The 24,757-nt window shown below is 40.5% G+C and overlaps 4 protein-coding genes and 1 long non-coding RNA gene across 7 annotated transcripts; 4 read left to right on the forward strand and 1 right to left on the reverse strand.

The window, feature by feature from the left end:
* The first annotated feature begins 412 nt into the window (after window positions 1-412).
* On the forward strand, window positions 413-6,711 carry LOC124043848 (peptidyl-prolyl cis-trans isomerase G-like). 2 transcript variants are annotated; one of them, XR_006840391.1, is made up of 14 exons: window positions 413-550; window positions 973-1,049; window positions 1,161-1,235; window positions 1,338-1,445; window positions 1,535-1,579; window positions 1,661-1,748; window positions 1,901-1,930; window positions 2,077-2,216; window positions 2,359-2,548; window positions 2,635-2,814; window positions 2,907-2,988; window positions 3,083-3,228; window positions 3,464-5,904; window positions 6,061-6,711. XR_006840391.1 is itself a non-coding variant. In XM_046362907.1 (13 exons), exons 2-13 carry the CDS (start codon window positions 989-991, stop codon window positions 4,491-4,493), a joined length of 2,175 nt encoding a protein of 724 aa, XP_046218863.1. In that variant the 5' UTR covers window positions 413-550; window positions 973-988; the 3' UTR covers window positions 4,494-6,711. The 2 variants fall into 2 exon arrangements, 1 of the variants encoding a protein (XP_046218863.1); XM_046362907.1 differs by having other exon boundaries at window positions 3,464-6,711.
* cfap210 (cilia and flagella associated protein 210) lies at window positions 5,544-10,714 on the reverse strand. Of its 2 annotated transcripts, none has more exons than XM_046362909.1 (9): window positions 9,112-10,714; window positions 8,576-8,781; window positions 8,168-8,341; window positions 7,835-8,040; window positions 7,506-7,662; window positions 7,262-7,401; window positions 6,915-7,104; window positions 6,588-6,752; window positions 5,544-6,418 (listed from the first exon to the last, which is right to left on the reverse strand). In XM_046362909.1, exons 2-9 carry the CDS (start codon window positions 8,753-8,755, stop codon window positions 6,065-6,067), a joined length of 1,566 nt encoding a protein of 521 aa, XP_046218865.1. In that variant the 5' UTR covers window positions 8,756-8,781; window positions 9,112-10,714; the 3' UTR covers window positions 5,544-6,064. The 2 variants fall into 2 exon arrangements, with proteins under 2 accessions (XP_046218865.1, XP_046218864.1); XM_046362908.1 differs by having other exon boundaries at window positions 8,996-10,714.
* LOC124043850 (D-3-phosphoglycerate dehydrogenase-like) lies at window positions 10,196-17,544 on the forward strand. The gene is made up of 12 exons (XM_046362910.1): window positions 10,196-10,456; window positions 11,072-11,223; window positions 11,357-11,422; window positions 14,263-14,317; window positions 14,493-14,591; window positions 14,680-14,812; window positions 14,895-15,043; window positions 15,155-15,307; window positions 16,063-16,201; window positions 16,488-16,615; window positions 16,741-16,957; window positions 17,180-17,544. Exons 1-12 carry the CDS (start codon window positions 10,319-10,321, stop codon window positions 17,332-17,334), a joined length of 1,584 nt encoding a protein of 527 aa, XP_046218866.1. The 5' UTR covers window positions 10,196-10,318; the 3' UTR covers window positions 17,335-17,544.
* A 1,474-nt stretch (window positions 17,545-19,018) lies between these two features.
* LOC124043099 lies at window positions 19,019-19,797 on the forward strand. The gene is made up of 3 exons (XR_006840265.1): window positions 19,019-19,238; window positions 19,369-19,521; window positions 19,613-19,797. It is a non-coding gene; the product is annotated as an uncharacterized LOC124043099 (long non-coding RNA).
* An 808-nt stretch (window positions 19,798-20,605) lies between these two features.
* Window positions 20,606-24,719, forward strand: LOC124042887 (lupus La protein homolog B-like). The gene is made up of 12 exons (XM_046361020.1): window positions 20,606-20,756; window positions 21,927-21,990; window positions 22,116-22,219; window positions 22,347-22,521; window positions 22,616-22,723; window positions 22,807-22,910; window positions 23,003-23,074; window positions 23,153-23,195; window positions 23,445-23,582; window positions 23,676-23,862; window positions 23,939-24,058; window positions 24,176-24,719. The coding sequence occupies exons 2-12, from the start codon at window positions 21,934-21,936 to the stop codon at window positions 24,268-24,270; spliced, it is 1,203 nt and encodes a 400-aa protein (XP_046216976.1). The 5' UTR covers window positions 20,606-20,756; window positions 21,927-21,933; the 3' UTR covers window positions 24,271-24,719.
* The last annotated feature ends 38 nt before the right edge of the window (window positions 24,720-24,757 follow it).

A 24,757-nucleotide genomic window follows, 5' to 3' on the forward strand; every position in this document is an offset into this window, starting at 1 on the left:
ATGAAATACCTATGTGGGGGGAAATTACGTTTATTAACGACCACGCTAACGACCACGCTAAGAATACTTAAGCAGATCATTTTGTAGATATCTTATCAATGTTATAGTTACAAAGTAACATAAAATTGAAGCCACTGCATCCGGTGAAATATCTGTTTGTTGTGTCTGTGACTACCTTTTACCGTAATCCATGATCAAGTCCCTCATATAAATAACATGTAATAATTTTCTCCCCTGGTAGTCTATATTGTATGTACTCTACACAAGCAGCAGGTAAACAGTAACTGAAGAAAAATATGATATTTTATACGTTTTTAGTGTTATAAGCAATCATCATAAACCCCCAAAAACCAGCCAGATCTACCAGTAGACTGTCCGCAGGTGTGAAATGTTGTCTTCTGCGCATATTTTTTTTTACCCAAAATGCTTTGACGTTTCCCGTCGCGCCATCTTTAGAAAACATTGTGGAAGAAGCGGTAGCTAAATGAAACTCGATTTCACCTTGTTGAGAATAACTACCGTGAGATATTGGCCAACTGAGCTCATTTGTGTAGGTCAACTCTATAATGTCTACGCTATTGTACATTATGTCTATTTTAAATAACGTTGAATGAAAGGGAAGACTGAAATCTATCAAACAGTTAATTACGTTAGCGAGCTACTGCTGTTAGCTAGCAGGCCACAATCCGCATGAGCACAAGTCATTACCTAGCAAGCTTGCTAGTTAGCGTGGACATTTCAGTTTGCATTGTGTTTACTCTAACTAAATATTAACGTTATTCATTCATGTTGATAAAGCTAGCTAGTTTATATTTCCTTTATCTTGCCCAGATTTTGCACTGCCTGGTTCTTCTGCCAATTAATTGGCTAATGCGCTATATTAGCCTGTAGAGATGGGTACTATGGTTGTATTTGTAAACAACTAGCGGCCTACGCTAACTAGCTAACTAACAACAAAAAAACTTGTTTCAGCTATAGAAGTTTGATCATGGGAATCAAGGTTCAGCGTCCACGCTGCTTCTTTGACATTGGCATCAGTAACGTGCTGGGTAAGAAGGCTTAGGTTTTCATTTGGTCTTACCGTTTATCATATCTCTGAGATGTAGCTTAGAGACGCTTTACTAAAATATGCACTGACATGAACATGGTTTATTTTGCAGTTGGCAGAGTTGTGGTAGAATTGTTTTCTGATGTCTGTCCCAAAACATGTGAGAACTTTCGATGCCTCTGCACAGGTAATTTACTTTTTCTTGCCTTGGTCTGCCATTGGTGTACCATATTTAGATTCTGTACCTATTGTCATCTCTGTTTTGACTTAAACATTGCTTTCTGTGTAGGCGAGAAAGGAATTGGAAAAGGTACACAAAAACCTCTGCATTACAAAGGATGCCTATTCCACAGAATTGTGAAGGACTTCATGATTCAAGGAGGAGACTTCAGTGAAGGTATATGAAATATGCCTTAACCAAAGACAAGTGGAAATGTTTTTTGTTGTTGATGATATTCTAATATCTATATTCCTTCTGTAAATCAGGCAATGGAAAGGGAGGGGAATCTATCTATGGTGGATTCTTTGAAGGTAGGACTATTTTACAGATAATTTTGTTAAATATTCTAATCAAAACCATCCTCAAGAACTAATGTCATGTCTTTGTCTCAGATGAAAGCTTCTCTGTCAAACATAACAAGGAGTACCTCCTGTCAATGGCAAACAGGGGCAAAGATACCAATGGATCACAGTTTTTCATGTAAGTCTATCAATGTTTTCATTTTTAATTGGCCTAGCTAGAATCAGTTGGTCATTCATTCATGAATTTAACATCTTGAGTGAACCTAACTTACAAAAATATGTTTTACTCTCATTCTAATCTTCTGCTCCATTTTTCTTATTGGTCTACAGAACAACAAAACCCACACCACACTTAGATGGGTAAGTATAACATTTGGACAAGTATTGCAACTTAGTTGACCATTTGTATCTGCTTGAATTGTATTTTCATAATAAGAGCATGTTATATAAATGGTGATCTGTTCTTCGTTGTTATTACCTGTCATAACTTGCTTATTTTATTCTAGTGTCCATGTGGTTTTTGGCCAAGTGATCTCTGGACAAGAGGTCGTTCAGACAATGGAGAGTCAAAAGACAGATGCCGGCAGTAGACCATACGCTGAGGTGAAAGTTATGAACTGTGGCGAGCTCATTCCAAAATCGAAAGGTTTGTACGATTCAAAGAAATTTGGCAAGTTGTTTTAAGATTGTTATTGCTTTAGATTGTAGGTCTTGGACTGTCTTATCGTCAGGATCAAAGCTTTTAAAGGTATCCTTAGCGCTGGTTGAGTGTCCTCTACTATTTACAGCAAAAAAAGAAGAGAAGAGAAGACAAAAGGCCATCTCCAGTGGCAGTGATAGCTCAAGTGACTCTGACAGTTCTGACGTCTCTTCTGAATCTGCGAGTGACTCTGATAAAGAATCCAAGAAACGGAAGAAGAGGCACAAGAAAGAGTCTAAGAAGAAGGACAAGAAACAGAAGAAAAAAGATAAGAAAGGGTTTGTACTGAAAACTGGTTTAATTTTGCTCCCACAACCGCCTTCATTAAAGCATAGGTTTGAAGTCTGGTCTGTAATGTCTGTAGGTCTGAGCCCCGCAGTGGTGATGAGAAAGAGGAAGAGGTTACGTCTACGGTACGACCAGAGGAAATCCCTCCTATCCCAGAAAATAAGTTCCTTATGAGGAGAAGTCCTCAGCAGCAAAAAGAGGCTGAGGCTGGAAAGGAGCGGGAAAAGGCTAGGGAGAGGGAAAAGCCTAGGGAGAGGTGAGTTCATGGACAAGACAGAACAACATTACATTCTGAACCTTTACAACTGGGAACTATATTCATTTAGATACATTTTTGTTTTGTTGCAGAATGTTTAATTGTCAGTCAACATATAAGAGGAGACTTCTGATGACAAGATCAGGCAGGACGATTAAAGGCAGAGGTCCAAGAGTAAGTGCACTATAGAACAAGTACAGTACTATCATACCATTTCTGCAAAACAAGGATCTAGAAAGTGAATGTCAATTTAATCTTTTACTTGTAGCGCTACCGAACTCCGTCACACTCTAGGTCAAGGTCAAGGGATCGTTTCCGACGCAGCGAGACTCCTCCACACTGGCGCCAGGAGATGCAGCGTGTACAAAGGGCACCAAGAGCATCCAGTGGAGACCGCTGGATCAAGGGTGACAAGTAAGTCTTACCTTTTTTTATTTGTTAATATTCGAACGGTCAGTGCTGGACTGATAAGCTGATTTTTACCTTTAACGGCCTGATCTAATTACATGGCTTCTCAAGTATTTCCTAATTTCTCCTATTGTCAAAAGGGATCATCAGCCAAGGGCCAGTTATTTAAGTTTTATTCAAAGAGTTAACTTGGCCTCTGTGTTTCCTGTGGGGGTGACAGTTCTCTGTATTTTTGTTGTAGGGGTGACATGACAGAGAGCAGGAATGAGAGTGGCAAAGCTCCAAGAGGAAGAGGGAGGAAGATTTCTGAAACCAAGCATGAAAACACTGCTGAAAACTCCAATCAAAACAGAGAGAAGGAGAAGAAAGGTCGCTCTCATAGATCCAAGAGCAAAGAAAAGGACCCTAATAAAACTGAAGACAAGCATAACAAACACAAGGCAAAGAAGGCCAAATCTCAAAGCCGCAGTAGGAGCAAAGAGAAAAGTTGTAGGTCCAAAAGCAGAGAGAGGGATCAGAAACATGGCAAAAGTGATGATAAGAGGGGCCGCTCAAGAAGCAAGGACAGAAACCTAAATAAAGAGAGGGCCACAGAGTCTGGAACTCATGACTGTGATAGAAGTAAAGAACGCGCTAAACCCACTGAGGCTGACATTAAGAACAGAAAGGAGACAAAAGGAAGAAATGGTGAGAAGCTGAGGACAAAGTCTAGAAGCAAGGAGAGGAACTCTGGAAAGAACCGAAACCGATCTAACAGCAGAAGCAGGGACAGGGGAAGACGTGCCTCATCTCGAGACAAAGAGCAAGCACGGGACAGAGAGCGAGGTAGGGAGCGTAGTAAGAGCATGGAAAGACAGCACCACAGAGAGAGGGAGGACAAGAGGAGAGGTAGATCCAAGAGCAGAGAACGGACAAGGAGTCCAGACAAGAATAAGAGCAGGGACTCGCGTAGAGGCAGGCGCTCCAGGAGTAAGAGCAACAATAGAGACCATAGCAAAGACGGTTCATCCCATCAGAGGAAGAACAAAGACAGTGAAGACACTCACAGAAGAAGGCGGTCCAAGAGCAGCAACTCAGAGAATAAAGAGAAGGACAGAAGTAGAAAGAGCCCCATCTCCAAGAAGAAAAGGGATGGCAGCCCAGAAAAGGAGTCCTCTCACAAGTCCAAAGATGCAGGGAAAAACCCTGAGCGGAATCAAAAGTCAAAGAGCCAAGAGAAGGATAAAAACCACAGCAAGAAAAAGAAGTCCAGTTCTGATGATAGTGATTAGTCCACTTACCTAGTCCACTAAATGTTCATTCCTGTCCATCCTTGAACATACAAATTAATGCGCTGATGCCTAATAATGTGTGAGGTTCTGCTGTAGACCTATTTTAGACACTTGTTAGATATCACAACAGATCCAATTCTGGAATATTTGTACAAATTAAGATTTCATAAGATTTGACAGCGGCTAAAAGCCATTTTATGTTTTAGTTATTTTTTTTCGCTGTCAGACTAATTTGACAAATGTTGGGAATGTAATGTTTATTAATGGTCGAGTAAGGAAGTGACTGAACAGGTGAGTGTTGGAAGGAACATTTTTGTCAGGTTTTATTAAAAATGTTCTCTTTCAGTCTGGTCTCGAACTGAGGGGACGTGATTCCATTGTGATAATTATAATGGAAGGGATGACTGTCTTTCTGGGCTATATGCCTGACTCAAGTAATATTACATGTATGACTAATCATATGGTTATTTTCAACATTTTGATTGTTTAAATTACCAACAGTCTCATTGTGACAACATACTGTAAGTGAAACATAAAATGGTTTTGTTAAAAAAAAACACAAAAACGTTCCTTTTTAGTATGCTGATATTTAAGTGGAGATGTCAGAGAAGGCTCAATTTGACTTGAAAGACAGGTAAGAGTGCAGACTTTTTGTGAAATGATTGGGGTGTTAGATGCGTATACCGTTTAGTTCTTTTTTTTAAACCTGTTTCAGGGAACCAGAACTTTTGATCTTGGCCTCAGTCTCTAGTTAGTTTTGTATAATTGTATCCATTTTTGTTAGTATTTTTTGTTCAGATTTTCACCCATTACATCTTTCAAAATGTTTAAAATTCCTCACCAGAGCAATGTGTAAATACATTGCTGTGAAGTTCCATGTTAGTTCATACTAGGTGTTAAATTCCTGGGCATGACTTTCCTTTAAACTATAAATGAAAACCACTGGCTTTGTAAAAATGGGCCGAATTCAATATTCCCCAATGAACCATGTTTTAAAATAAAAGGATATGGTTAAAATGTTTGTTTTATTGCCTATAGATTGTTTATTATAATGTTTCACAAGAGTGAACTGATACAATAGATATAAAGATAACATAGACATGTCACATTTTAATCTGTGTGAATCGTATGTATTAAAATGAAACCATTGCACTATATGTACTGGTCCCAGATCTGTGCTTTAGCCAACTCTTGACTATCTTTGTCATGTAGGTACAGATCTAGGACCAGGCTAGAAATTATCAGCAGTTTCCCAATTTGTGCACTAGTTTTAATTTAATTGTGTGTATGTATATTATGTAAAATAACAAAACTAAAAATCTAATTTCAGAGACAGTTATACACTCTACATTTCCATATTTCTGAGATGAATTATCTTTGAGCGCTGAAAAGACTGCAATCATCCCACTAGGTCAGTCAAGTACTTGCCTATCAAGTGTGGGTTTTTTGAGTGTGAAATAAATTACATAATAGGGTGTATATCATAAATGCTTAGGAAATGCTGAATTCCATTGGTTTATTGTTTTTCTAATCATGCTTCACCTGACCATGTTACTCTTTTTAACAGATGTCTACCATGTGAATCCAAGTCTCTTCTTGGATTGCTGAATATCACGCGTCTCATTCAGCTCTTTGATGTCCTGAGATCTACTGCTGACGTAATTGGGCATCTGGACACCAGTGTCATCTTGAACCAAGTAACTTGGCCTCACTCCTCCAAAGATGGGGCCAAGACCACCTCCAATTCCCTCCCTGGCAGCTTTGCGGAGTGGGTGAATATTTCTCTTGGCCTCGGTGGCTGTATCGATCACATTGTTTGCATACTGCTGGAACTGCTTCTCCTCCACAGCAATGAGCTCTGCATATTTGGTCTCAAAGTCCTGTTGTTGCTTTCTTGTGTGCTGTTCCTTGGCACGTTTTTCAGCCTAAACAGCAAGATTTCAAATGTTAAATGAAATCTTATGTTGCTTCATTAGAAGTGTTGCTGTTGCTGACACATTCCACTACGTGTCATTGCGAAAATAGTTGACATACCAAAAATGATCAAGAATTGTAATCACGGAAAGGCAAAGTGCAAATCAAATCCAAGCTCACCATTTGATGAATGTAGACGTCTTGTAAAGTTCTTCCATCCTCTTTCATTTTCAGTGCCTTCAGGTGTTGTTTTTCAATAAATATTCTGTCTGCTTCTTTCTTGGCATAAAGCATGTCAATAGCTCTCTCGTTGTGTTCTCTTTCCTTCTGCTCCTGTTCTTCTTTCTGGGGGAAAAAACCAAGCCAGTGTCATTGTGATAAGACGTTTTTTTGTAACATAGGCCGTCATATTCATTGATAAATATTAATTCTGAGTTTAATTTTGTGAGAATAATATTTTGAGCTCCCAATTGTCCCTTTGCTTGTGGTAGGGTGCACATGCCATACCATGGCTTCTCTGTGTGAGGCAATTGAGTCTAGCATAGCCATCCTCTTGTCATCTTTCTCCTTCTGCTGCTGTGCCTGTCTGGCATCCCGTTGAGCAATAGCCTTGGCGATGAGTTCCTCATTTTCCGTCTGCTCCTGCTGTTTTGCAGCCAGTTTATTCATGATCCCTCCCCTGTGCATTTGGACCTCTCTTAAGAGAGAAAACGGTTTAGAAAATCTATGTCCATGAGACTTCCAGAATTGTAAGACTACTGTTGACTAGTGATGCCACAGCTATACTCATTTCTTATTGTAGGACTTCAAATGTTTTATCAAACTGTTTACTTTCTCCTAATATGTCTACTTACCTGAACATCTCTTCCTCTTTGTCTTTCCTCAACTTCACCATTTTCTGTTTTGCATTTGCAAAAAGCCTCCTGCGCTCCTCTTCCATCTCTTGCTTTTGTGCCTCTATTGCTCTAATGATATCTCTGTTAGAGAGATGCTCCTTTTAAATACAAATGCAGGATTAATTAACACACCCCCATGAATCTTGTAATATTGCTCTAGTGAGTGAGACATTTGAACATTGATAACATCCAAATACCTTACCATGTGAGCTTTCATGGTATTTCTCTTCTGCTCCTCTTTCTTTTGCTCCTGCATGCATTGCTCCCACAGAAAAAGCTCTTTTAGTCGCTGGAGTTCCTCAGCCTCTTTCTTGTTTTCCAGTTTCTCCCGTTCTCTATTCATCTCATGTTCCTTTGCCCTAATAGGGGGAAGAGACCATTCATCATACTAAACCATTGAGAGCATTCAGTCTATTCTATTTGGACTGCATTTAAATTAATTTGACTCCATGGTAGAGTATATGGTAGTCGATGGTATAGATATTCTATTCGATAACTGCTGCCAGGTTGTTAGGTTTCAGTGAGACTTACTGCTGTTTTAAGTCTTCTGCTGTGGCCTGGATGTCAAGCTTCCTCTGCAAAGCTTTCTGCTGCTCCTTTTGCAAAGCTTCATCCTCTCTACACTTAATGATAGCCATGATTTCCTTGTCCACATCTTTGGAGGTATCCTGCTTTCTCTGCTTCAGTTCTATCTGGGCCTCCCTTTCCTTCAGGACTTCTGTCAGCAAGAGTGCACGCTGGAAGAAATAACAATATTGCATTTATTCAATTTAACTCAGAAATGCACATTATAAAGAACACAGCATGTCTTCAGATGAAAAAAATAATTGCAGAAGACAATTTTAACTTGTAAGAAATACAAACATGAAATCCTTTCACACGATCAGTCTCGTAGTACTGTTGAGTTTTGGCCTTTTCAATAGCTTCTTTCCTCTTTTGCGCCTGATATTTAGCCTCCTCAATATCCATCTGTTTCTTCTCATCTTCTTCAAGTTCCTCCCGAATCCTCTTTGCCTCCAGTTTCTTTTGTCTTTGTCCCTATGAAGTGAATGGCACATTTTACTCAAGTAGGTTGTGTAGAGAGATTGGGTTAAATGCGGAAGACACATTTCAGTTGTACAACTGTCTAGGTATATCCCCTTTTGTTATTTTTTTGCCTAATGTATTGTATGAGACTGATCCTGAGGCTGCCTGTGGGCACATGCACAGAGTAAGACATGTATAATAGCTACCATTATGCATTGTTAAAAACAAACTAACAAAGATACTTACAGCTATTGTGTTAGACCAGAATTTTACCACCTCCTTGGACCTCAGGTGCATAGCTTCTCGTTGTTTGGTTGCTTCCTTTAGACTCTCGTTGTATTTATTCCCTTGATTCAAACTACCTTGAATTCGGAGCCATTCGGCTTTGGGCAAAACAGTGACTTGTCGAAGATCTGGTGGTTGCATTGCTTTTTTTTCCTCAACTGCTAGCGCTGATAATAGGAGAAATGAAATGGGGAAGAAAATAAAAAACAATGCCTATGGTATAACAATGTTATGCTGTGGTAGGCTATGCATAGATCTTGCTTAAACATTTTTACACCGAGCAAAATATGCAATATTAGCTACACTACAGTAACGTTACAAACCCATAAATGCGACAAGAGAGCAGGTAAACGAATAGGCTATGCAAGTAGTCAAACACACTTGTTTTGCTGGACCCACTCCTTCGACCAAAACGGACAACAGTCGCAGTTTCCATTTGATCTGAATGTATTTTGGTTTCAATTGTATGAATCTAAAAAAGAGCATTCAGAGCTTACATAAAGTTGCATGGCACTTTTCTTGTCACTAGACAGTTTTACAACGTCGTTGTGTAAAAAATAAAGCGCCTTTGACGGAATGTTTTCTGTAGGACTGTATCCAGTAACGATGGACACATTTGTTGCAATGTATCCTAGCAACGCCTTTGCGGCCCGATACCAGCTGCGTAGAGCGGAGACCTGGGAACACACAGAGACCAATCAGAATGCGAGTGATAGAAGAACCACGGGCAAGTGAAAAATCCGTTGTCTCCCACCAGATGGTGTCATTTCTACGCGGAAAAAAAGCAAAGATTGTCTGGATGCGTTTCACACATTTCTGTAGAGGTAATTTTTCTGTTGATGGTTACATTGTATTTCATAAGATTGCCTACATGTATAAACAATTCAAATATCTAGATATGTATTCAATACAATACACAGACCACTAGATAAATCATTTCGGCTAAGTGCATAGAAAGACTGGGTAAAAGTAGGCGTGGTGTTTCGCCCTAGATCTTTATTCGAGGTAATGAACAGAGAAGGGCCTGTCATGTGATTTGCTTAACACCCCAATTAGACTAGCACAGACTTTGAAAGCTGGCTCACTCAATTTGAACTCATATTCTTGAGAAATCAGCTACGATTATATCACGTTTAGGAAAGGGAGGCATGCACAGAAATTAAATTGTTCTTAAGTTTCGAATAACATTTTAATTTAAAACTCAGTCAGCAGAATTGTATCACTACTATACAACATTGCCGGTTGATGATTGTATCGTATTTCTGGTCCAACAAGTTATATCAAAGTCATTTATGTGGCTAAAGCAAAGACTGAAGATGAAGCGAGGCATTTTACTCGCTGTTTAAATCTGGTTCATATAAATAAACTAAGCAGACCAGACCCAGCTGCGAATGCATTGGTGCCACCCTAAGCAGACAGGAACTGTGACCATTTTTTTTCAATAGTAAACGGCCTGAATGGGACATCTTAATTCATCCACCATTGCTGTAGCCTATCTATGCTTCTCTATCTATGGCCTCGTTGTTTCAGCATCCACGTCAGAAACTGGAGATGAGAAGAGGCGGGTTTACTGAATGGGGCAGTCCTTATCCGAAATGTTCATTCAAAACCAACTGAATTGAGAACTTCTCAGTGTCTGTCCACCAGCAGTTTACATAAAGGTTCCCATCTGTGAAATTGTCCGTAGCTGTTGAGAACAGAAAAATGGCCCCAATATCCATTAAACGCATTTTAATCAGTGAAAGTGTTGATCCTTGTTGTAAGAAGATCCTGCAAGAAAATGGAATCCAAGTTACGGAGAAGCAAAACATGAGTAAGGATGACTTGATTGCAGAGATCAAGGTAGGGGTGTACATATTTGACTAATTTTGCATCCATTACATTTTTGTTGCACGATGTCTATCTAAAATGTGCAACAACCATTTCACAGTTTGTATCTAATTTATAATACGGAAAAAGTATATCGCGTTTAGTCATTGGTTGAATAACCTCGTGTCTCTGAAGTAACACGCAACGATTTCTGCGTTTCAGAAAACAGTATAATATTTAAATCCGTTGCAGTTTAGATGATAAAAGCAAGTCCTTGCTTGTGCGTTCCTATCTGGTGTCGATCATTAGTACCGCCTTCTTGGGAATCTGATGCAACTGCGCCAGAGATTTACAGATTTCCCTCGTTTGGCCGATTTAAACACCAGGATCACATTTAGACCGATGTTTTTTAAAATCTTTTCTACCTAGTACTTTCAAAAGTTGGACTATACATCAATTACACCAGCCCAAAGGCTGCTAATCTGACACCATGTAATGCTCAAATCAATAATTTCAATGAGTTTGATGCATGCACAAATTACAACTGTAAGGTCATAAATAACTTCTTCAAACTACTCCAATGAACAACAGACGATTGTCATGCAATGTCACTATGCAATTCATTTTGTCTGTTCATTCCCTCTCCAGGACTATGATGGCCTTGTCGTTAGATCTGCAACAAAGGTGACAGCTGATGTCATCAATGCTACTGGAAACCTCCAAATCATTGGAAGAGCTGGGACGGGCGTTGACAACGTGGATGTAGATGCTGCCACTAAAAAGGGCATCATTGTCATGAAGTAAGTGTAATTAAAAAGAAATTAGTTTATGCATCAGTGTGTCGTTTCAATGCAGTTTTGTTTAAAATCAAATCACCACAGATCTGGCTTTTCCCTAAACGATAGACTATCGTGTACATTTATATTTTTTTAGCACACCAAGTGGCAACACCATCAGTGCTGCAGAGCTAACATGTACCCTTTTGATGAGCCTCTCAAGGTAAGACACTACAACAGATGAAAACAGAATACCTCTGTGTATTTCATTGCGCTATACAGAAAGTATCCTGACCCCTTGACTCCTTCCACATTTTGTTAAATTACAGCCGTATTCTAAAAATGTAGCCTTTTTTCTTTCCACACACAATACCCCCTAAATGACACTGAAAACAGGTTGACATTTTCGCTAATGTATTAAAAATAAAAAACACCTTATTTACATAAGTATTCAGACCCTTTGCTATGAGACTTAATTGAGCTCAGGTGCATCGTTTTTCCATTGATAATCCTTGATGTTTCTTCAACTTGGTTGGAGTCCACCAGTGGTAAATTCAACTGATTGGACATGATTTGGAAAGTTACATGCCTGTCCTAGATAAAGGTTCCACAGTTGACAGTATATGTCAGGGCAAAAACCAAACCATGAGGTCAAAGGAATTGTTTGAAGAGCTCCGAGACTTGATTGTGTCGTGGCACACATCTGGGTAAGGGTACCAAAAAATGTCTGCAGCATTGAAGGTGGCTAAGAAGAGTGGCCTCCATCATTCTTAAATGGAAGAGGTTTAGAACGACCAAGACTTCCTAGAGCTGGCTGCCTGGCCAGACTGAACAATTGGGGGAGAAGGGCCTTTGTCAGGGAGCTGACAAAGAACCCGATGGTCACTCGTGAGTGAGCTCCAGAGTTCCTCTGTGGAGATGGGAGAACCTTCCAGAAGGACAACCATCTCTGCAACACTCCACCAATCAGGCCTTTACAGTTGAGTGGCCAGACGGAAGGCACTCCTCAGACGGCAAATGACAGCCCGCTTGGAATTTGCCAAAAGGCACCTGAAGACTCTGACCACAAGATTCTCTGGTCTGATATAACCAATATTGAACTATTTCTGCCTGAATGCCAAGCGTCTCATTTGGAGGAAACCTGGCACCATCCCTACGTTGAAGCACTGTGGTGGTTGCATCACGCTGTGGGGATGTGTTTCAGCGGCAGGGACTAGGAGACTAGTCCGGTTAAAGGGAAAGATGAACGGTGCAAAGTACAAAGTTCCTTGATGATAAACCTGCTCAGGACCTCAGACGGGTGAAGGTTCACCTTCCAACAGGACAATGACCCTAAGCACACAGCCAAGACAACACAGGAGTGGCTTCGGGACAAGTCTATGAATGAGCTTGAGTGGCGCAGCCAGAGCCCGGACTTGAACCTGATCTAACATCTCTGGAGAGACCTGAAAATGGCTGTGCTGCGACGCTCCTCATCCAACCTGACAGCTTGAGAGGATCTGCAGAGAGGAATGGGAGAAACTCTCCATATACAGGTGTGCCAAGCTTGTAGTGTCATAACCAAGACTCGAGGCTGTAATAGCTGCCAAAGGTGCTTCAACAAAGTACTGCGTAAAGGGTCTGCATACTTATTTAAATTTGCTAACATTTCTAAAAACCTGTTTTTGCTTTGTCAATATGAAGTATTTGGTGTAGATTGAGGGATTTTTTTTTCTATCCATGTAAGAAAAGCTGTAAAGTAACAATGTGGAATAAGTCAAGAGGTCTGTATACAGCGGGGCAAAAAAGTATTTAGTCAGCCACCAATTGTGCAAGTTCTCCCACTTAAAAAGATGAGAGGCCTGTACTTTTCATCATAGGTACACTTCAACTATGACAGACAAAATGAGAAGAGAAAAATCCAGAAAATCACATAGGATTTTTAATGAATTTATTTGCAAATTATGGTGGAAAATAAGTATTTGGTCACTGACAAACAAGCAAGATTTCTGGCTCTCACAGACCTGTAACTACTTCTTTAAGAGGCTCCTCTGTCCTCCACTCGTTACCTGTATTAATAGTACCTGTTTGAACTTGTTATCAGTATAAAAGACACCTGTCCACAACCTCAAACAGTCACACTCCAAACTCCACTATGGCCAAGACCAAAGAGCTGTCAAAGGACGGCAGAAACAAAATTGTAGACCTGCACCAGGCTTGGAAGACTAAATCTGCAATAGGTAAGCAGCTTGGTTTGAAGAAATCAACTGTGGGAGCAATTATTAGGAAATGGAAGACATACAATACCACTGATAATCTCACTCGATCTGGGGCTCCAAGCAAGATCTCACCCCGTGGTGTCAAAATGATCACAAGAACGGTGAGAAAAAAATCCCAGAAGCACACGGGGGGACCTAGTGAATGACCTGCAGAGAGCTGGGACCAAAGTAACAAAGCCTACCATGAGCAAGGGCATTGAAGAGGAAACGTGGCTGGGTCTTTCAGCATGACAATGATCCCAAACACACCGCCCAGGCAACGAAGGAGTGGCTTCGTAAGAAGCATTTCAAGGTCCTGGAGTGGCCTAGCCAGTCTCCAGATCTCAACCCCATAGAAAATCTATGGAGGGAGTTGAGAAAGTCCGTGTTGCCCAGCAACAGCCCCAAAACATCACTGCTCTAGAGGAGATCTACATGCTGGTATTTTGGCCCATTCCTCCAAGTGTGTGTGGAAACCTTGTGAAGACTTACAGAAAACGTTTGACCTCTGTCATTGCCAACAAAGGTTATATAACAAAGTATTGACAAACTTTTGTATTGACCAAATACTTATTTTCCACCATAATTTGCAAATAAATTCATTAAAAATCCTACAATGTGATTTTCTGGATTTTTCTAATTTTGTCTGTCATAGATGAAGTGTACCTATGATAAATTACAGGCCTTATCTTTTTAAATGGGAGAACTTGCAGAATTGGTGGCTGACTAAATACTTTTTCGCCCCACTTTACTTTCCGAATGCATTGTCCTTCTCATACTTTTACAGAATTTTTATTAACCCTATTCAAAATCATTATCTTCCTAGACATGTGCCACAAGCAGCTATGTCCATGAAGGCAGGGAACTGGGATCGTAAAAAGGTTGAGTATTTTGGTTTCCCTCATTAGCAGTTTCAATTTGACACACAAAGCAATTACTGTCGCGTGGTCTACCCCAGGGTTCAGCCAGTCATCACTAATCAAATCTGATCTTTAAATCTGTGGAGTCTCACGCGCTTCAGGGACCTGGATCAAAGTTGTGTTCATGATTTCGCAGTTCATGGGTGCAGAGATGTATGGCAAAATACTTGGAATAGTTGGACTTGGAAGAATTGGAAAGGAAGTTGCCACCAGAATGCAGTCCTTTGGCATGAAGGTCAGTTCAAAATCCTGTGAAAAGTAAAAAGAATCTTTCAAAGCTGCCTACTGTAGTATTATCGTCTAACTGAATTTGCTTTCGACAGACCATCGGCTATGATCCAATCACTCCTCCCGAGGTGACTGCTACCTGGGGGGTGGATCAGATGTCCCTGGAACAGCTGTGGCCCCAGTGTGATTACATCACCGTCCACACGCCCCTCATGCCTTCTACAGCTGGTGAGTTTTACAGAAGTGTCATGGTTGTGGTACTGGAGGGTGAAAAGTGCTTTTCCACTTGAGGTAAAGTTGTTTCTCCTAGGACTACTGAACGACACCTCATTTGCTCAGTGCAAGAAAGGGGTCAAGGTCGTGAACTGTGCACGCGGGGGCATCATCGATGAGGATGCTCTCCTCAGAGCTTTGGAGTCTGGACAGTGTGGAGGGGCTGGCCTCGACGTTTTTGTTGAGGCAAGAATATCACATAACTTAAACCACCCAAACATTAAGTTCCATTTTGGTATTACTTGTCTACCCCTGTATTGACATTCACTAACATCATGGTATTCCATTCTTTCCCAGGAACCCCCAAAGAACCGTGCCCTGGTGAACCATCCCAATGTGATTAGCTGTCCTCATTTGGGTGCCAGTACAAAGGAGGCCCAGGCACGCTGTGGACAGGACATCGCTCTGCAGATTGTGGACATGGTGATGGGCAAGGGCTTGGTTGGAGCAGTGAGTATAAGGGCACAGGGTGAGACCCAGATGCAGACACGGGAGGCAGATGGTTCAAGTCTCTGATATTTATTATAATCTAAGGGGCAGGCAAGAGAACGGTCATGGACAGGTAAAAGGTTATAACCAGGTCAGAGTCCAGGAGGTACAGAGTGGCAGGCAGTCTCAAGGTCAGGGTAGGCTATATGGTCAGGCAGGCGGGTTCAGAGTCAAGGCAGGCAAGGGTAAAAACCGGGAGGACTAGCAAAAGAACGAATCGAAAGAGCACTGAAAAACACGCTGCTTGACAAGATGAATGGGGAACACTGAAATAAATACCGGGGACGAGTGACACCTGGAGTTGAGTGCAGACAATCACAAAGACTGGTGAAACCGATCAGGGCGTGGCAGTGAGTTCTACACTTTTCTATTACGGTCAAGCAAATGCCTATTGGTGACCGATTCTAATGGGTTCTTTCTTTGATGGTTTCACTGTTGCAAGAGTTTTAAAAGAAGAACTGCTTTCAGACCTTGGAAACAATGTAACCCTCAAAGTTGTTCAAAGTATTCTGATGGTTTCATTGCAAGAATGTATATTCAATATTGAGTCATACTTGGCAACACACAGTTTTCCACATGAAGTGTTGTAAAACCGGTTGAATTACTTGTGAAATTTCATAGGGGAAAAACAATGCAGCTCAATACAGTAGATCTAGATTATCTTAATGAAGCACAAACCACATTTGATTAGTCACATTACATGTGTGTGTGTGCAGGTGAATGCCCAGGTTTTGGCAAGCACATTCTCCCCTGGGTCTCACCAGTGGATCAAACTTGGAGAGGCCTTAGGAGTCGTGCTGAAATCATGCACCACCTCTAAACAGCCCTTCAGCCAAGTCCAAATCACAACTCAAGGTAAGCACTGCAAGGCATTGGACTGTCCTTGTATTCTTCAATTGCTTCATTTTTTTTCTGAAATTGCTGAACAGGCTTGATAAATTGAAATTTTACGGGAAAGTCTCAACATTTCATAACCAGTCTTCTCAGATCAGTGATTGGAAGGGAGAGACTTTGGATGCCATTCTGGCATACAGGTATTAGGGGCAGGTTGTGTTGTGCTCTTTGGTTTGTCTCCCCCTTGTGGTATAATCTTGTATATCAAACTGAACGTGGTTTCTTTTTTGTTATTATCACAAACTAGGAGACTGCTTGAAAGGTTCCTCTGGTTACATGACTTCAGCAGTGATGGTTGGATTACTTACTGATGTTTCCAAGAGTTGCCCCAACCTGGTCAATTCACTGACCCTGGCCAAGGAATCTGGAATCAAGGTAAAATGGCCCGCATTGACACTTGGCTAAAGGTCATATTCTGTTAATAACTTGTGTAATAGAGTCATTTATTAATGTCTTGAGTAACAGGATTATTTATCAGATTGACTGTTTTTAAATCTCAGGTAACCAGAAATCACATTGAGGGTCTGACTCAAGGTGCATGTGAGGTTGAAATCTCTGTCAACGGCTCCAGCTACAGAGCTACTGGTTCAGTCCAGGGAGGTGCACCAGTCTTGTTGGAGCTGAACCACAGCGTGTTCCGACAGCCTGTCTCTCTCACTGGCAACCTGCTATTCTTAAAGGCTGCGGCTTCTCCTCAGCTCCTGCCCTCCGTAACCGGTGAGAAATTAATTTGACATTGTAACCTCACGATTGGCTTATCGAGATCATAGGAGTTATAATCCCTCTATGCAGCACCAGGTATAGCCCTTTCTCGCTTCTTGAATGATACACATTTTCAGTATGCAGTCTTAACCCATACGTTTTCTGCCTTTTCACATCAGGATGTGTTGACACTGAACTAGCACTTGACAGCAAGCTTCTCTCCCACTCTTTCCTCAGGTTTGCTGGTCTTGGCAGGGGTGGAAATGGAGTCATTCAGTGCCCCTGCAGCTCGTAGTGGAGATCAGTGGTATTGTGTGGGGTTATCCTCTCTCTTGGGGGACCTTGGTGCTTTAAAACCTTTAGTGAAAGAAGCAGCACAGCTCTCTGTGTAAATGGCAGTGAGAGCATTGTTACAATGCTGAGGGACCAGTAGAGCATTCCAATGTCTAAAATGTTAATTAATCAAAATGGTTTCTTGGCGTTTTAACATTGCAATACTTGATTTACAACACAAACGCGTAGAAGTTACTAAAAATGCACCTCTGTCATTTCTATTGTAGAGATGCTGGCTATATGTAATAAATAATCAAATTGTTACATTATTACACTGGTTTATATTTTGTTGTATTCTCTATTTGCCTGTTTTTGGTAAATGTTCTCAATGAAAACACACCAGGAGGAGGGTAGCTGAAATGGGGAAACAAAATAAACTCTTCTCAACCTGCCAATAAACTCGAATGCATTTGCTGTGCATCCTTGGTTTCTATGATGACTAGTCTATTACTAGTATTTGGTATTCCCTTGGGTGCAATAAAGATAGTAGATGTTGTTAGACTACCAGCCTCTTAGTAATTTAGATTTTTTTTAAACAACAAAAACATTTTAAACCGTGAAGGTTGAAGTCAAATTTCCATCACTTAGATGATTCTACGTTGTAGTGAGGTTGTAAACCACAATTGGTGTTAGTCAAGGTTTGACGTCGAGCTTGTTCATGGCACCACTACAATCTCGTGTTAGACTATGCAATCTAAATCCATATTCGGCTAAAACTGACAATGCGAAGTGGTTCTTTGCAGTGGGGGGAAATCCTCAATTAAATTTAAATAGGCTGCCAACCATATTTTTTGGTTCACTTGTGGTATTGGAGTCTCCTTGTGCGCATCGATGCTGTGTCTAGCTCGGCTCATTCTGCATGGTAGGAGAATGCGTGTCCAGGAAATAACTGGAATGCTAATAATAAAGCTAAGCAGACTGCTTAAGTTTCTGGGAAGCTGACTGGAGTAATATGGAGCAGGATACACAAGAAGAGCGGGAAGAGAATCTGACAGGTATGCTGCCACCGTCCTGAGCTAATTTAAGGTAACCCTCTGCGAGTCTTCGTCACAGCGCTCAAACAAAAGCACTCCGAGCGCCGGTTTAGTAAAGAAAGTGCCACTATATAGTGGAAATGTAAGCGTGAACGAGGGACTGTTGTGTTGAAGATGAATGATTGGAATCGAATGATTTAGGAATATGAAGTTGTGTGCTGCTGATTATGACATGATATACTTAATTTCCCGTCCTCGTAGCCTACTCATGCTTGGATAGATATAAATAGCCCTAATGTTTTAGCCTATGTTTGTAATAGTGTGACTGTACAGATGACTTTAGTTTTTTCCCCAAATGTTTTCAGGCTTGTTGAATTAATGGGACACCAGAAATAAACACCCCAGAGGAAAATAAAGATATATTTATGACTTTTGCGGCAGCCGAATGAGCTATTGGATGCGCTTTAAGAATTATATGTAGGTGACATTCACACATATCACCCTACAATGGGCCACAGGACAAGTCTTTCACTGTCACAAGGCGGCTTTGTCAGCTCACCACTCTTATTTTTAAAGTCACAGCTGACATGACCTCTTCAAACTGACTGGGATTGATTATGAACTTCTGAGTGCTTTGGTGAACTACATATACACTTCCAAGGTGAGCATCACTGAGACAAATGTACAGAGCCTGCTAGAGGCAGCAGACCTACAGTTAAACTCTGAAGACTGCTTGCTAGGACTTCCTTATACGCTTCCTGGATGTGGACAACTGCCTGGGAATGCACTCTTTTGCTGTGCTGCACATCTGCCCTGAGTGGGAGGCACGAAGGGTAATACTCATACAACAGAAGTTCTTCGAGGTGGACTACGACAAGCTGAGTTCAGTCAACGTATGGAACAAGAAAGTTCTCGATGCTGTGGTCAAATGGCACCCATTTGTCCGTTTTACATGGTTGTCTGGGCAACTGATTCTCAGCCATTGACCTGTAAATAATGATTTAAGTTATTCTGCACATTCAAATAACATGAACAATATTTCACTGAGTACTAATGAAATCATTATTGCTTTGTGTTCCGCTGTTCACTCTTCTTGACAAAAGGCTTCCTCTTTGAAAGTTGTAGGAAATGCCACTGCTTGTGTCGTAAATGGCACAATATTTGTGACCAGGGGCCACTGTGGAACCAGAGGAGGTAGCACCTATGAAAAGATTCAGGCCTACAAGCCAGACATCAATGAGTGGATCATTGTCACAATAACTCCTCATCTAGGTATGACACATTTCAAAGGAAATGGACATATATTTTCATTTGTATGGAATATATTTAGTCAGGAAATCTAAATCTGTCTTTATGTTTTCAGAGTATGGCCTGTGCTCTGTTTCTCTGAACAACAAGCTGTACTTGGGAGGACAGACTAGGATGACATCCAGAGAGAGATGTGTGGAGGCAGTTGTCAATGATGAAGGAGAGGATGGAGTGTGGTGCTGTAGTGATCAATGTCTACATTATGTGACCGGGGGATATTCCTATTCAAAGGGGACGTATCTGCAGAGCATTGAGAAGTATGACCCTGAGCACAGTAAGCACAGGGCTGCATTTGGATTTACAGTGTGTTGTGTCTTTGAATGTACGTTTACAACAAACCTCAACTAAATCCCATGGATGCAAGTCCTTTGTGCCATACTGATCATGTGTGACAGGTGCTAAGAATCTTTATACAAAAAGTTACATTATTTAGAGCATATTTATAACCATTTGGCCAAAAACAAATGTTCAGTGACAAATGACTGCTGCTGGTTTAATATTACAAAAATAGCACATCATTTTCAATCCACTTACATTGAATGGCTTCTAACACTGGTTCTCATGCACTTTAACACTTTAACACTACCATTTGTGTACTTTTATACTGGTTAATCTGATAAAGCACTGATATGCACAAATGCACAGTTTTTAAACAAATCTCTACACTTGAAGCACAAATGTCACCAGGTGGGTATCAACCTTACATCTAAATCTTAGGGTTTGAGGTATGCACAATTAATCCGTTTTCAAATGTGGAGACATCGGATTCTGAATGTTCAAAAAAAATGATGAACTAAAACAACTGTTTTGTGGCTGATTTATGCGCTTCATGCACCCGATTTTACTTGATAAATGTAACGTCCATCTACAAGATGTTGCACATAGATGCGGTGGTTGTATGTTCATTGATTTCGTAGAGTGTGATGTGTGAATTCTGCCTAAATATATGTCCAAATATTTTCTAACAAGTCAATTAACACGTGTAAATAAAAATACAATATTTACCAAAACCTTTGACCGTGAGGTACTTCCGCAGCAGTCAGGCGGCGCTGTAGCCCCGGCTGCAGTGCACAAAGCCATTTGTTTTGGCCCTCAATATTCTCCGTAGAACGTGCTTGCTTGCCAACTTGATTAAGTAGTGTGGTAGAAAGTCTTCTGAAGAACCAGCATTTCTGCAGGTAGCAGGTCAATTTATCACAGTAAGTAAATCTGTTACAATTTAACAGCGGTAGATGTTTATATAAAATGCATTTTATTTGGTAAAGAACCGCCCTATCTTGTATGTTTGAGGCCTGTGGAGAAAATAAGCAGTTGATCGCTAGAAAGCTAACGTGTTAGCACAGTTCGTGTAGCCAGAGAGGAAGAGGTGAAGCGAGATCATTTACTCGGTCCATTTAAATCGGTCCACGAAAATAAGACGACGAATGACAATGAATGTCGAATTTGGTCAACAACAAATTTAATTGGTAATTTACTACGCGAGGCATATTTTATCAAATAGAAGTTTCGTAATGGTTAGTTTGTTAATACTCAATTGATCTAAGTGGTCGTACGTGGCATTTCTGCAACTTTGAAAAACGACTTTAATATCGGAGGCGTGTGAACAACAGGCAGAACTATCTTCCCTCGTTGGTTAGAATGGACCCAACTGATATCGCCGCCTGCCTGCCTCCCATATTTGAGGGCATGTATTTCCATTGTTAGAATTTTAACTCGACTATCTTTGTCCATGTAAGATCATCTTTGATATAAGTACGCGTTGGACTCACTGTAAACTTCATCATGGTGTAAACTGCCCTTTTAGGTAATGTACTTGTTTGAATTGAGGCTGTTACTGTAACTACTAGTAAACGAAAATACTTCATATAGTATGGACATTTATATAATGGTTGGGTAACATGACTGTCTTTAGCCAGGAGTGTGAACGTGGGTAACGCTTCGATCACACAGACAGTGATTTTGCATTTTGGTACACCAGCATTACATTATTAATGTCCAATGAAACGTTACGTTTGCGTTGCAGTGCGTTGGGCGTGGTGCGTATGCGTCAAACTATGCGTAGAGTGCTTGACAGAAATGGTAGCACAAGGTGAATGTTGAACTTTTGTTGCGTACATAACTGAATTGCCTAGTTAAATAAAAATTACATATCCAGATGATGCTGCGTACTATTTCTCGCAAAAAACTGCTGTTGTGTTCGGAGCTTAAGTAAAAGCTTTTCTCAATGCATATGCATTGCGCATACAGGTCCGTTGTGTAATTAGCTGACATTGCTAGTACTTGTATCTAAAGCATTTCCTATTTGGTTACTGTTGCTTATTGATTCGTCACATTTTGATCTAGTAATTGTCTGACTTGGTTTTTTTCAGACACATCATGGCAGAAAATCAAGCAATGTCTGAAATTGAGAAGAAGGTGGCAAGACAGATTGAGGTATATTGTCATAGCAAAATGTATTCTACTGTAGCTGTATAACCAAAGCTGGTGGTATTATAATGACAGCTAACCTGGATAATGCTGGACATCCCTGATTGACATGTTTTTCTTTATCTTCAAAGTACTACTTTGGTGATCACAACCTTCCAAGAGACAAGTTCCTCAAAGAACAGTTGCAGCTCGATGATGGCTGGGTGACCCTGGAGACTATGCTGAAGTTTAACAGGTTTGTGCAATTTACTTTTATTTGTTCAATTGGAATTTGGGACTTAATTCAGCCTACATTGTTTTTTTTATTTTTTAGATTAGTTGCTAGCTATAACATGATTCCTAACTCTCCCCTCTATTTTCAGACTGAAATGTTTGACAACCGATCCGAACGTAATTGTTGAGTCTCTGAAAAAATCCAAGACTGGCCTTTTGGAAATGAGTGAGGATAAAACAAAAATCAGGAGAATTTCAAGCAAGCCTTTACCAGAACTGAATGACGAGTACAAAGATGCCCTCAAACACAAATCTGTGTACATTGTAAGTTGGGTTTTCCAATATTTGAGATGCCACTGATTTGAGATCTTACAGCTGTTTTGAAGCTCTGTGTCAAACATGTTCTATGATCTCCCAGAAAGGTTTTCCATTGGAGACGACGCTTGATGAAATTGATGGGTGGCTGAAAGGGAAAGGCGTCATAGAAAACATTCAGATGAGACGAAACTTGCAAAAGAAGTTCAAGGTAATGTGGCAGGAGATGTTCCCCCCCCCCCCAGTTAAAATTGAAATGTTTAATAAACACACAGCATCTCCATCCATTTTCAGGGCTCCGTGTTCCTGACTTTCGACACTGAAGAAGTATCAAAGCAGTTCCTTGGACGCACAGACACCAAATCATTCAAAGAAAATGAAATGATTGTACTGTCAAGGTATGTGGAGGCTTAGCTACCATTGCCATGTCTCTAAGATGACCTATTGATACTGGTGAAAAAATGTATATTAACTCTGCTCTTGTTTTCAGAGAGGACTACCATGCAAAGAAAGCAGAGGATAGAAAACAGTTCAAAGCGGAGGCAAAGGCTAAAGCTAAACAGTGAGCACATTACTGACACTTAATAATGTTATTTTTTGTCTTATGGTAAAGTAAATTGTGCAAAATGAACTTTTATAGAGACAAGGACGAAAAACAAAAACATGCAGAGGAAGAGGAAATGGTAAGCTCTATGGAAGTGCTATACTAAATCATTGTATGTTTTGAAGGGGGTCGTCTTCATTTGGACTAAACATTTTGAAACTGGCGTCTGTTCTTATTGGGCTAGTTTGTGTAGTACCCCCTCCAATTCAAGATTATTTTTCTCCTGTTTGTTCCTATTGAACAGGACCCTTCTGTATTGTTTTTCTTCCCAAATCAGGGAGGTTTAAAGTTGCTCACTAGTGTTGCTCTGCTTTATTTTGCTTTGTAGAAATCTCTGGACGAGCAGACCGGATGCCTGCTGAAGTTCTCAGGCAATCTTGACAGTGTTTCAAGAGAGGACTTTCATGAGGTTTTCTCAGGTCATGGTCAAATCAAATGGATTGATTTCATCAGGGGTGCCAAAGAGGCAAGAATTGCAATGTAATAAACTATTTGAACCACCCTTCAATTACACAAATTAAGTTGGCATAGGAAATAATGATCAATTATTATTTTAAAGGGTACCATCCTCTTCAGAGTGAGTGCTAAGGAAGCTTTTGATAAGGCCAAAGAAGCAAATGGAGGAAACTTGAAAATTAAAGACAAAGATGTTACTTGGGAGGTGGTGGAGGGAGATGCCGAGAGGGAAACTCTGAAAAAGATCATTGAAGATCAACAGGAATCTCTCAACAAACAAAGAGGCAGAGGTAACTGATTTCGGGGGAGGGGGGGGGTGATATTTCCTGTCTGATCTGATGGAACATTTCCTTTCGATCTTTACAGGTGGCCGGAAATCAGGTGGGAGAGGGGGGCGAGGAGGACGAAGGGACAGGGGTGGACGTGATGGCAAATCACACTACCAAGGCAGAAAGACTAAATTTGATGATGGTGATAATGATGATGGTAAGAGCAGTTAGGATTCTGGTGAGACAAATGGCTCTACCAATCTTCAATGAGAAAATAAACATTGAAACAATTGAGTATGTAATATTTTCCTTTTAACTTACATTTCTCCAATAGCACCTCCTAGTCCAAAGAAGCGAGCACTGGCAGGAGCGGACAAAGACTCTGATGCTCCAGCTGCAAAGGTTGCCAAAACTCCGAATGGTTCTTAGAAATGATATCTACTGCACATCTCAATGAAATATTGTATTTGAAAAGAAACTAACTGAAAACAGAACAACTTTATTCCATTCCAGTGGAGGCTTCAAGAGAACTGTAGACAGTTCACCTTGATGTCAACCTAGAAAACAATTTGTAATGCAAATGGAAACGGTACATTTCTACCCTGAACATAATTTCTTTTTTTTTAATGGGTTTGCCTTATTTAATATGGATTTAATTTGTTGACTACGTCTGAACATTTCATTTCAACAGGAGTGTATTATGCTTGTTCGTCACCTCCGTACGAAGACGTGCATGTCAATAGAAATTTGTTTATCAGTGCCATTAAATTTTTCCTCAATTATTTTAATCTTGTATACTGTTCAATCCTAAAGCCCAGATCTAGGTTCTTCCTAATTTACTTTTGTGAATAGCCAATAAAATGTGATTTTTAAATTGACAGACTTTTGTTAACATTGCCCCTTAACGATGTAGATT

This window comes from Oncorhynchus gorbuscha, linkage group LG09 (genome assembly GCF_021184085.1).
Source record: "Oncorhynchus gorbuscha isolate QuinsamMale2020 ecotype Even-year linkage group LG09, OgorEven_v1.0, whole genome shotgun sequence".
Taxonomy (NCBI): Eukaryota; Metazoa; Chordata; class Actinopteri; order Salmoniformes; family Salmonidae; genus Oncorhynchus; species Oncorhynchus gorbuscha.